Source organism: Leiobunum rupestre, chromosome 8, assembly GCF_980474605.1.
Source record: "Leiobunum rupestre chromosome 8, qqLeiRupe1.1.hap1, whole genome shotgun sequence".
Taxonomy (NCBI): Eukaryota; Metazoa; Arthropoda; class Arachnida; order Opiliones; family Sclerosomatidae; genus Leiobunum; species Leiobunum rupestre.
This window is the reverse complement of record NC_143391.1, coordinates 34,242,948-34,256,228: the sequence shown is the minus strand read 5'-3', so window position 1 is coordinate 34,256,228 and position 13,281 is coordinate 34,242,948. Positions and strand designations below refer to the sequence as shown.

The window sequence follows — 13,281 nt, the reverse complement described above, 5'->3', positions numbered from 1 at the left end:
AACAAAACACTAGGCCTAGTTATCGATTCACGGATTTCAGAGACACCGGATAATAAATCAAAATGGTGATGTTATTTATCTACTCGCGAGGATTTTTATGAACTTCGCATTCGCTATTTATTTAATTTTAAATAGCTTAAATAAAATAGTCAATAAAGAGAACACGATGTAATCAACACTTTTATTTTTTCGAAACGTAACAGAAACGAAAACCACAGTGAGTATTTCATTAAATTCATCTTTGTTTACTTTCAAAAAATGACATCTTTTATATATATTTACTTATATTCATACATTGATAACGCTATAGTAGTAATTCATAAAGTAATCTCCATTCGTACCTCAAACGATTGGTCATTTCTTTGAAATTTATCGCGTCAGTTCGAGCTGCCTTCCGTAAAACTATATCATATTTACATATTTGGTTTTATTAATCCATACGTATAGATCGCGTTTATAATTAATTTGTACATATCAATATTTGGTCAGTTTATTTTTCAAAAAGTTCGGATATACCTTTAATTTCAAAGAGTTGAGATGTATTTATTTGAAACGGGTGTGTTGATGTATCGATGAAGCAAATAATGAAATCAATCGATTTTCGGGAATTTTTGGCATGAATTATTAGCACGACGCGGTTAGAATCTTTTTGAACGCTTTTCGAAATTCGGGGTTGAAGATGGTGTAGATGACGGGGTTGACCACGCTGTTTATGTAGCCCAACCAAGTGGTCAGCAGGAAGGCGGTCATGCCTGGTCGGCACTCGGAGCTCTCCAGTTTGATGCAGATAGCGTCCATTATGTTGCACGTGAAGAAGGGAACCCAACAAAATAAAAACACTCCTGAAACGTAAACAAAATCCAATTGTTAAACAAATTGATACGCAAATTACGTAGAACTAAAGCGGATTTCAAAAGACATGTGGAAAACCTAGTTCCCAGATATTTTGAGCTGTTTGCATTGATTTTGCCCTATTATTTCCAGGTGCAAGAGCGCATTAAACGATAAAGGTCCAGGTTGTAATTGGGAATATAACAGCAACACTGAATTTTTGTACCAAATTACCGAAGCTATAAAGTTGGTGGATAAGTGGAACACCTAACGAAACAAAACTGCAGAATAATCACCTGCTAAGGAGACGATTGGCTTTAATAAAAGACAAAGCGTCTGCTTACCAGACGAGAAAAAAGCTTCTCGCGTTGGTCACTACGCCGTTCTATGTAACTGTAAAGGACAATTACCGGATATTTCTAGGTTTTCCCTGTATGTATGAACCGTTGGGGGATAGACTGATCCAACTAATGAATTCCAGATTGGTTTTCCACTCGCACGTTTACAGCGTATCTCGCGACAATATCAAAAAAATCTTTATTTTGGTTTCGTAGAGACGGCATTTCAATCTTCCACTCTGAACTATCACCAAAATATCACTTTGTAAAGAAGCCGTAATATAACCAAAACAATACAGCGAAATTACCACATAGACTATAGAGGAATCCAAAGTTTATTGACTTCTTCCCTAATGTGGGGGGGGGGGAGGTACGCCCTTTCGCCTCACAGGAAGAGGAGCCGGGTTCGATCCCAGCTTGTGCCACCGTGTGAGAATTAGAAACCACTCCTTTAAGTTGGCAACTTCTCTCTCCACTGGTTAAAGAGGTTTTCCCTCGAGTTCTTCGGTTTCCCATTCCCATAAAAATTTGTGGAGGTTAACGGTAATAGTAAATGTAGGGAGCTGTAGGTTAGTGGAGCATTGTTTAAAGGCATTAAAAGAGGCTCGACGATTTGGGCCTAAGTTGGTGTCGTGGGTATTAGCCTAGCTGATTATTATTATTATAAACCTCAATTGAAATATACCCGTAGTCTAAAATTGTTCAAAATTATTTTTGCGAACTGGATTAAGTATTGAATGCTCCTATAAAATTTCGAATAAAAATAAATTGACTTTGGGGTTTGTTCTGATTCTTATAATCAGGGAGCCAAAATTAGATCCCAATTCTTTATAGACCAGGAGCCATTTTCAGCCGGAAATCGGATTTATGGAGCGGCTTAGTTCCACCCGCGGAATAACCGTTCCTTTTTAATCCACCGTTTAATCCGACCGAATTAGATGAGACTTACATTCTTGTCCACGACCCGAAATTACTCTTTCGGGCGCTAGTTGAGTACAGGACGGTGGGCTCTCGCTAAACAAGTACCTTTCTTCCGCGACTACGCTGTTTATTCCCGCGTTAATATTTCCCACGACGGCCGCTTAATTTGCCCATTCAGCTGTCGTACGCTGTCCCGAGCGAGGTCTCGATTACCGCGGCGAGGACCAACCGACTAGTACTCTTAATCCAAACCCAACGTATTCCGCCGGATCAGCATTTTCGAGGCGGGGAGTGCTATTAAAAATAGTGGAATTGGAGGCGCTAGTCTGTCGAGGGAGCGAGAAAATCTATCAGCTACGTTTTAGAGATAGACGCCTTCGGAAGAGAAACGGAGGACGTGATCAGCCTCTTCGATTATCGCGCTCTAAAAGACATCGCGTCCGGCCATTTTATTTGCTTCACTTTGTTTCCGTCCGCTCGGTTGCCTTTTTCCGACCAAGCGGCATCTCTTTCGCGCCCCTAGGTATTCCAACCCGAATGAAAATCTCGGGAGAAGAGGTCAAATAGGTCCTCCCCTAGATCACTTTACGGCCACGAAGTCGAGAGTCCGAGCAATATTTCTCCAATACGGTCGTAATGACCGTGGTCCTTGTCTTTCTCCCGTAGCCTTCCTCCTTTATCCCGCACGCTCGACCTAGCCCTCCACCGCCGTAGTTTGAGCAACGTCATACTCGGTTCCAGCGAGCTATTAATTTAACGGTGGAAGCCCATTATCGAGAAAGAGAGACTCCCTAAATTAAATCCACCCCTCGAATAGGTAGCGTTTCGCGAAACATTATCATTTCTGAAGTGGAAGTCCGTTGCCACCCAGATTTCCCTTTGAGCGAGGACCGTCATCTTGAGTAAATATCCGGCGAAACCTTATATCACGGTTGGCCCGTGATTGCGCCATTAAACGTACCGTAGCGCCACCTGACGCGAAGTAAACGAGTGGTTAGCCAAGCGAAGTCTCGAATTAGAGGCCGTAATTCTATATCCTATATACCAACGTCTCAGTGATAATATCTTCATATAGCTCCAACGTAATATCGTTTCGAATCTTCGGGGAGTTGCCGTTATTACGAGGATGGCCATTGCGCGCCCATTCCCCTCGTTCAAATATTATAACGCGTCACTCATTTAGGAGGAAGAAACCCTCCACATCCGCTAGTGTTTTTGACCCGGGCCGGACAGAAACTTGGAAGTGGAGTTTCACTTTGTCAAAAGTCGACAACCGTTTTAAGTATTTTTGTCCTTTTCAGACCGTTATCACTTAAAGTACGAACTCGCCAGATTCTTCTAGCCGTAGACGTTTATCGCTTTCGTGGGCGTATATCAACCTTGCCATCGTAAATACGGACAGGTTTATAGAGCCTTCCCTTTTCAAATGATGTAAAATGGACTCTTATACGGGGTCGTGACTATCGTACTACCGCGGTTATTCGCTTTCTCTACGTTTTACCTTATTCCGCTATGGGCTTCGTTTCGCTACGTAATTGTTTCCTTACCTAAGACGATGGCTAAAGTTTTGGTGGCTTTCCTTTCGCGCTTAGCCGAAGCTCGTTCGCGTTTCTTCCTGCTGCTCTTTCTCTTCCGGCCCAAGTTGAACTTGGATTTTTTCTTGGAGCCCGACTCGGACGAGATCATCGAGTCGCAAGTAGTCCTGGACGCGACAGTCTCGAGCACCGGCGACGCGGTTCCGTTCTTCTTGGAGGCACACACGGCGAGCGAGATGGTGGAAAGAGCGCTACCGTTTCCGCTACCCTCTCCAGCCGCGTTGACCGGCCCTCGCGACGTTTCTTTTCTAAAATGCTTCGGGGATTCGGTGTTGGGATTCTGGGCGAAAAACTGAGTCTCTTCTACGTTGGAAGCCGCGTATCCCGAGTCCGTATTTCCGTTGAAGGGGATCACCACTTCGTCAGAGACACCGACGCAGCCTCCGTCACGAGGTCCCAGTTCATTCACGGTACTCAACAGGAACTGAGACGTCATCTTCTCGTTGCTAATGATATGACAGTCGTCCGCTTCGTCGGGCGACTTTCCGGCTTCCGTGTTCTCTTCGTCTTCTTCGTCCTCGCATTGGCTCCCGCTGCCGGTATTGGTTATTGGCTCCACCTCATTGACCACTTGTAACAGCTGGCCTTTCTTCCCTTTGAACCCTTTGGCGAACGTAAAATCGTAAGCATACCGGGAGGGTGTAAAGGAAACGGGCTGGGCACTCGCTTTCTTACCTTTTTCGGTGGGCGCGTGCATCGGCGTCTCTTGCAACTTTTGCGTTTGGGCCGTATTTTCGATGACCATTCCTCGACGGAGGTCGCCCGGAGGGTGACTCTTCTTGGTAGCCTTCTTGGCGCGTTCGTGGATAGCTTTGAAAATTCGGTAGTACAGAAAGACCATGACCAGACACGGGATGTAGAAAGAGCTGAGGGAAGAGTAAATGATGAAGTCCGAATTGTAGAAGATGCATTGCTGCGGAACCCTCTCCGGAGACGTGTTCAATCCGAGAACGATGGGTGAACCGATTGCGGCTGACACCACCCAAACAATCGCGATAGTCAAAGCCACCCTCTTGTTATTCTTGTGCTTGGAGTACTTTATCGGTTGAGTGACGGCGATGAACCTAAAGAGATTAAATAAAAGGAATTTGAAACTTTACGCAGTTGTACTTTCTGGGGCGTCGGTTAAACGTCCTCGTAGTCTTAAACGCGAAAAGGTTTCGCGAATTTGCGTAAACGGCATGACAATAGCCTCCGTGTTATTTGAAAGCTACCTATTGTGATATTCGTTTGGAAAATCTTTTTATTCTTTTGAGGGTAGGCTAGCTAGTGAAAGCTTATAATCTAGAGGCTTCCTTCCTAATTACTAAGGACTGCTATAAGTAAGCCGATTGTAGCGTCTAAAGCTAACGTTAAGCCTTTCTCACTTTGAGCAATTAGTCGCTATAAAGCTAATTAAGAAAGTAAGCAAATCTTCGGTGGTAAAAAAAAGTTGTTCAGCCCGACTAGAGAGCGAAAAGGATCCGTAACGTGTCAAGAGAGCAGTTCGCTCCCTTTTCATCTGATTAGAAATTATTTTCTATCCTTCATAGGTGACTGGCCCGAGGTGCCCGAGTGTGGAAAGCCGAAACGCAGTTTTCGTATAGACAGCTCGATGAGTAAAGACAGCGTGAACGGACTTCTTTGGTCACGCGTCTTCCTTCGGTACCACCGTCTTCTATAGACTCGGACCGCCTCGTGCCCGTTCTCATTGTAAAACGAAAGTAAGAGCTGAGTTCCGAAAACTATCTAAAGTCTAGTAGATTCGCTAAATTGGAACGAGGATTCCCGCGAGAGGCATTTCGCTAATTCTAGTAGGATCAAAACTGCTGCCGAGAGAGTGAGAGGGGCTCAGGGGTGTACTTCGAGGCAAAGTAGAGCTTTTATTCCGGATGTTCCTGCCGCCGCGCTCCAGGTTTTTTGTTTAATAGGGATTTTTAGCCTCGGGCCTTCGTCGGTGGCGAACAGGCGCCGAGCTAATTGCAAATACAGCCAGCACTGAAAGAGAGAGATCGAGTACCCTCCAATTTGAATTAGGAGCGAGCGTCACTAATTCCAGGTCCCTCCGAAACTAATTAACGTCGCGTCGGTCGTTTGGTCGGTGCCGAACGCGCCGACCGCGGGAATGTTTTTAAAATATGAAGCGTCCGGGTGTCCTCCGCGCCACGAGGGCCGACTGCGGTTATATCGGGCACGACCGAGCGAGCGGATTCCTCCGAGACTGGCGAATAGAAGGCGGAGCCCGCAGCGCGGCTGCGGTCGGTGAATAATTTTATCAGCCAGACTCACCTGTCTATGCTGATGGCCACCAGATTAAATATGGAAGCCGTACTGCAAGTGACGTCCACCGCGATGTAAAAATCGCACAAAGTGTCGCTCAAATCCCAGTCCACGTTCACCTGAGCGAAGAGACGCCGAGGAGAAGGGTAAGCGGAAAAAGAGGCGAGGAGAGAAATAAAAAGAAAGATTATTTATGGATTAAGTCATTAGAAGCGCTTAATGACGCCACTCTCCGGAATTCATTTAATTATTTATCGTTCGAGCCAACTCTAGGCAGCCAATGCTCTTTTTATTTCGTTTCAAGCTCGGGCGCTGGCGACTCTGCTTTGTCAGAAAACCGTCCTTACAGGACAGCTACGAAAAAATCATAAAAAGTTTTCCGCCGTGTGGAAGTTTCGCGTACCAGAGCGGTCACGGTAATAGTTGACAATCGCTGGTTCGCGATAAAGCTTCGGTACGCCTATATTCGGATCAGCTTTCATTACCAACTTTAAACCGGACCGCTTCCCTTCGACCTTCCTACGTTTTCGCGATTACGATAATTAATAGTTTTTTGTGATTTTCACCGCTCGCTAGTTTTAACTTACTCCAATATTTTTGTAGGGATTTTTTTCGGCACTAGTTTACCAAAACTCAAACTCTGGCGTCCTATACTCGTACATACCCCCCCCCCCCCGCTCCACGTAATTGTCGCTAATTAGTTTCAATTATTTACGCTCGAATTACGACGTTTGTAAAGAATCGGCTTTACGAATACACTCTGCACGTTCATTTAAATTTTAAATGTTCTTCTTGATTTATTTAAAAGAATTAGGACAAAACTAATGGAACCAAATTTTTCTTTCTATCACTGAATTTTTTGTACACGGCTTTATTTGTCGTTTACAGGGGTATAGTGGACTGGCACAGTGACATTTCGGTCAAGTTACCTTAAGTAGCGTACCTTGTAAAAGTATGCTAATGGCCCCGAATCTTAACCGAAAACCACTATCTTCAGCTCTTCTAACGACAGATTCGCCAAACCGTTCTTCAAATAGAAAGTACACGTATAAACGCGAGATGATCAGTTACAGAGATTAGGCTAAGCCAAGAGCGTATTCCGGTACATACATGGTGTTTCAATAGGTTATGCAAAAATTTTAAGGAGTTGTAGGGGGTGAGTTGAGAAGTATGCCTGTTTTTTTCTCCATTTTCCTACGATGAGTTAAAAGAGCGCTAGAGAATTTCAAAGTGTGGCCTACTAGCCCCTGGAAGTAGGGTGGAGCAAGCGCCAAACGAAACAGCAGGGAAACGCGAACATTCAGGTTTGGGTTCGTGTGATAGGTAAAAAAGGACTTTGTAAACAAATCGAGGTAACCATCGTAAAAGATGTAAACTTAAACAGTATTTAAAGTCCCTGGATTTATCATCACTTTCAAACTGCAACAATGGAGTTCACTTCGGAAGAACTGGCGGATATCATTTCGTATGTATGGACTATGGGATGGCAATGCTTTGGCTGCTCAACGTGTCTACCAGGATCGGTACCCAAACTGGCGCATCCCCGTGCTTGTTGAAGCCTACTTCCAGGGGCTAGTAGGCCACACTTTGAAGGACTCTGGCGCTCTTTTCACTCATCGTAAGAAAATGAAAAAAAAACAGGCATACTTCTCAGCTCACCCCCTACAATTCCTTCAAATTTTAGCTTAAACTTTTGAAACACCCTCTATATCACATCTATTTTAATGTAATCCTGGTAAAAAATATACGAGGAAAGGTCACGTCATGAACAGTGTGCTTCCCGCATATCTTCTGTTAACCTGGATACATTATTTGCCTAACGTTGTTCCAATATCGGCCACCATGGCGCTAAAACACCGCTACTCTAGAAGAGCCACGTGAACTATCTAGATTATTTGTTAAAGTTTCCACCATCCGCTACTCCGTAATAATGTTGGTTGTGATTTTTAAAAACCACTTCCAACTTATCGATTATTTTAAAGTTAACGGAATCAAAATACTATAACTATCGCGTAACAGCTTGTCCATTTCTCCGAAATTTTGTTTAGCTATTTGTCTATAACGGATGTTTATCTTTTTGGGAGATTGAAAAAACGGCAGAGAGCTTTGTAAACTTTTGGGTATGCGCTTTTATATATCCAGAAAATTTTGAAGGGGCGAGCGATAATGGATCGAAAAGTTGTTTTGGCCGAAGAAAGCGTACGAGATCTAACGCAATAAGAAAGTACAGTGGGGGCACTGTCCGCCCATTTCGGCAAATTCCCAGCGGGAACAGTTGCCGGGAGGAGGGACGAATTGAAGAAAGAGAGCGTATCCCATAATGTAAGGAAATTAAATTTAGTCGGTGGGAGGAGAAACAAGGTTCCGCGGCTAGCGCCGCTACTAACAGAAACAAGGAGATAAGTCACATCTGCTTCTCCTCGGGATCTCTCTCTCGCTCCCTATCGAACCCAGTTCCTCTTCCTCCTCATCCTTCTAAACTTCTAAAGAGAGAGTAATGACGCCACAACCATATAACCTTTTTTTGTTTCAACATCGTATTATTGCTCCAAACGCAAAACAAGTATCACCGTTTTTCACTGCCCTTTGAAATAAAAATAATTACCACTACACAATATTTTTCTTTACTGCTTTTCGGGGATATGGCAATGTAAGTTGTGTATAATAATAAGCCTATCATAAGGTCCCCTTAAGCAAAGGTCTACCCAAATTTTTTACGATCACATACATGTTATTAAGAAGTAGGTATTAAAAATCTGCACCTCCTAGTGGCTACGTCATCAACCATGCATTTCTGAAATAAATTTCGCGAAATGTATTATGAATGCGCACAAGGCGTGCGCGAACATTTTTAAAGTAGAACCACCAAAGATAATATAAACCTCGTACCCTAGATTTGAAATCTGATTATAACGACCAACTTTCATTACGAGCTGTTGTGGGAACAGCGGCGCGTCATCAAAGTTTGCCGTCATAGGACAATACAGTGACCGATGGAGGTCGACATTTTGGAGGTCATGTGCCGGAAGTAGTAAACGCTTCGTTACAAAACCGGCAATTCGAAAGCTTTCTGATTTAGAATCTAGGGTACGAGATATATATTATCTTTGGAACCACGAGGATAAATTTCCGCCGGAAGCCCTTAGCACTGTAGCCGTAGCCAAGGCTTATTCACAATTTTATCTCTTCAAAACATAAAATTAATACTTATCTTTGCAAAATGATTCATCAGAACCTAAAACTCGCTATTCCCTTACCAAAATGGGAGTCTTACTTTAGTCGCCAATTAGTCTCAATGTAGGATCAAGGATTTTTAAGTAATTTGTAAGCATAAAAACTGAGACCAGAATTGTGGGTCCTAAATAAAATCTATTTTAGTCTCAATAAAAGAGTTTTACTATTATATATTTAAATGAAACTCATTTTAGTCTCAGTTAGGAAGACTCTTTTCTGGGGACTTGAAAGAGGCTTATTTGAGAGTTTACTATGGGTTAGAATTTTAGATAAAGATAAGAGTAATTTAAGACTTCAATTTAGTCTCATATTTGAAGACTCATATTTGGGGACTTGAAAGAGACTTAATTGAGAGTTTACTATGGGTTAGAATTTTAGATAAAGATAAGAGTCATTTAAGACTTCACTTTAGTCTCATATTTGAAGACTCATATTTGGGGACTTGAAAGAGACTTAATTGAGAGTTTACTATGGGTTAGAATTTTAGATAAAGATAAGAGTCATTTAAGACTTCACTTAAGTCTCATATTTGAAGACTCATATTTGGGGACTTGAAAGAGACTTAATTGAGAGTTTACTATGGGTTAGAATTTTAGATAAAGATAAGAGTCATTTAAGACTTCACTTAAGTCTCATATTTGAAGACTCATATTTGGGGACTTGAAAGAGACTTAATTGAGAGTTTACTATGGGTTAGAATTTTAGATAAAGATAAGAGTCATTTAAGACTTCACTTAAGTCTCATATTTGAAGACTCATATTTGGGGACTTGAAAGAGACTTAATTGAGAGTTTACTATGGGTTAGAATTTTAGATAAAAATAAGAGTCATTTAAGACTTCACTTAATTCTCATATGGGGAGATTCATTTCTGAGGACTTGAAAGATACATAATTGAGAGTTGCTTAGAGGTAACAATTTGAAGTTAAACTAAAAGTAATCGTAAATTTCATGTTTAACTTTCGACTGTATCCTATTATCTAGCTATTTTTGCAGTGTTATCTAAAATGAGTTTCCCTTACGTGCCGCGCAATTGATATAAATATACAGGGTGTTAACTAAAAAACGATACAGAGCCAATTACTCAAAATGTGTTTTATGTAAGAATTTGAAATTTGCAAGTTACAAAGAGGGTGCAGGGGGACAAATGTCAATGAAAATTTTAATGACCTTGAACCAGGTCTTCAAGGTCATTCAAATTTTATCTCTAGAACCATTAGGATTAGAAGAATGGTTCCAATTAGAAATGTGTTCTACGTTTAATTCTAAGTCTAAACAGCTTTGACCCGATCTAATTTGACCAATGGGGAGCCGAGAAATGTTAGACCAAACACCATAAGGTCGTGTGTGGTATTCTAATCAAGACACGATATTTAAGGGCTTTTAAATCGAAAACTACCTTATCTAATGGATCAAAATTATCATGAAACTCTAAACTGAGGGGGGGAGTTCGAAATTTGTAACTTATGATGACCTTGAAACATTAGTTCAAGGTCATTCAAAATTTATCTCGAGAACCATTAGCATTAGAAGAACGGTTCCAATTAGAAAAATGCCCGCCAAGGTTTTTTAAGTCATTATACGTTTAACCCGAGCTAAATAAACCAACAAAACTCCAAAATAAACGACAATTAATTGATTTAGGACGTACCAAGTATTTTTATTAACTTTTTTAGTTTAAATGTTTTAGACACAAAAGAAACTTAATAATTGAAAAAAATAAGCAACTAATACACGAGCGCAAGCATGCGTAGTAGCCAATGGAGGTATTTTTGAACACTTCATAAAATAAGTCTAGAATTTAAATGAGCTTGAAACATTACATTATCATTGTTATGTTAATTATTATTTGAAAGTTAATCTTCAGTTTTTTTATTATTTATTTAAATTATTTGTAAATAATTCTTACGTTTATTAGTTGCTTATTTATTTCAATTACTTATTTAGTTTCTTTTGTGTTTAAAACATTTAAACTAAAAAAGTTAATTAAAATACTTGGTACGTCTTAAATCAATTAATTAACGTTTATTTTGGAGTTTTATTGGTTTATTTACCTCGGGTAAATGGTAATTTGACTTAAAAAACCTTGGCGGGCATTTTTCTAATTGGAACCATTCTTCTAATACTAATGGTTCTCGAGATAAATTTTGAATCACCTTGAACTAATGTTTCAAGGTCATCATAAGTTACAAATTTCGAACTCCCCCACTCAGTTTAGAGTTTCATGATAATTTTGATCCATTAGATAGGGTAGTTTTCGATTTAAAAGCCCTTAAATATCGTGTCTTGATTAGAATACCACACACGACCTTATGGTGTTTGGTCTAACATTTCTCGGCTCCCCATTGGTCAAATTAGATCGGGTCAAAGCTGTTTAGACTTAAAATTAAACGTAGAACACATTTCTAATTGGAACCATTCTTCTAATCCTAACGGTTCTCGAGATAAAATTTTAATGACCTTGAAGACCTGGTTCAAGGTCATTAAAATTTTCATTGACATTTGTCCCCCTGCACCCTCTATGTAACCTGAAAATTTCAAATTCTTACATAAAACACATTTTGAGTAATTGGCTCTGTATCGTTTTTTAGTTAACACCCTGTATGTACATTAGTCCAAACAATACACCAAATATTTCATATGATCTACTGTACTATACTTTTAAATTATACTTTAAAAAATTACATTGTAGTAAAGTCCGAACAATGGAACTCATCATGAGTTCAACTAAAATGACCCCTTAAGATGAATATTAAACAGGTAAAGGATTTGCAACGTGAATCTTGAAGCTTGCTTACAAAATGGTCATACGGGATTGGCTGGCTATATTTGGTTAAGCTAAACTTACTTGAAACCCTCACATACTTAAAATTAAAAATTTTATTATAAAATAACAGTTTAAAATTTTTAAGTCTATTTACTAAATAATATACTTGAAATTCTTCAAATAGGATATTTCATTTAGAGTAAAATTAATTCTAAGTATGAGTGTGTAAAACCACGGAACTGGGTCAAAAATAGCCTAGCATCGAGCGCCAGCCGTAAAGTCTGGAGATTTTAAAACTTGCAATCCAGCATGGCAGTTGAACAAAGTAGTCATTTTCGATTCAGTATTTGAGTAGCCAGATAGAGGGTCATTATAAAATTAGATATTTAGAATATAATTTTTTTTAAAGGACGCCTGAGCGTAAAAACTACTTGCTATATAGCGATTGCCATGCAATAATTGGTGAAGAATTTCGCTATAGATTGCCGTGGACTGTTCACATACAGACCACCCTGGATGTATATTAGTTTTACTGATATCGGCAGATTTCCAAATCGTGACTGTCTCTTTTAAACTTAAAAAGGTTTTATTTAAAGCTGCTACAGTTCCAAATACAGCCTCAAATCAGATTTAATTCATACTTATTCTGAGACTAATGAGAGTCTTAATTACGGTTTCAAAAATCATGTATAATCAAGTTATAAATAAGTATGCAAGAATAAACACATTTAAGACTTGATTTAGACTCAAAACAAGTATGAAATAAGTAATAAATATGGATCGATGTATTTGGAGCTGTGGCTTTAAGACTTGATTTAGACTCAAAACAAGTATGAAATAAGTAATCAATAAGGATGTATTTGGAACTGTGGCAGCTTAAATTAAGTCTTAAATGTGTTTATTCTTGCCTACTTATTTAAAACTTGATTTTACAAGATTTTTGCACCGTAATTAAGAATCTTATTTTCTCAGAATAAGTATTAATTAAATCTGATTTGAAGCTGTATTTGGAACTGTGGCAGCTTTAAATAAAACTTTTTTTAAGTTTAAAAGTGACAGTCACGATTTTGGTAAGGGTTAGAAATAAGAGTTGTGTTTATGAAGGAATTTATTTTTCAGATTTGAGATTTAGACGTGTTTTGTGTGGCATTTATCTACCAAGTAAGATAATATTTTAGATGTAGAAATTTGAAAAATAAGATGTCGCTACTGCCCTATCGTCGCGTCGTACGTGCATTTTCTTCTCGCATGGACAATGCCGTTACCTTCGCTCATGGGGACCTTATGATAGGCTTATGCAACGGTAAGGAATGATAAAGATCAACGTTTTTGGGCGA

At 39.9% G+C, this 13,281-nt stretch overlaps 1 protein-coding gene across 1 annotated transcript in view; it reads right to left on the bottom strand.

Moving 5' to 3' along the window:
- Nucleotides 1-287: 287 nt before the first annotated feature.
- Nucleotides 288-13,281, bottom strand: part of Dop2R (dopamine D2-like receptor) — a 122,901-nt gene continuing 109,907 nt past the window's right edge. The window contains exons 2-5 of the mRNA XM_090155436.1: nucleotides 5,954-6,063; nucleotides 4,361-4,749; nucleotides 3,638-4,288; nucleotides 288-842 (exon numbers count right to left, since the gene is read on the bottom strand). Of these exons, the coding sequence (XP_090011562.1) occupies nucleotides 625-842; nucleotides 3,638-4,288; nucleotides 4,361-4,749; nucleotides 5,954-6,063 (1,368 nt within the window). The 3' untranslated portion in view covers nucleotides 288-624. The remainder of the gene's footprint in view (nucleotides 843-3,637; nucleotides 4,289-4,360; nucleotides 4,750-5,953; nucleotides 6,064-13,281) is intronic.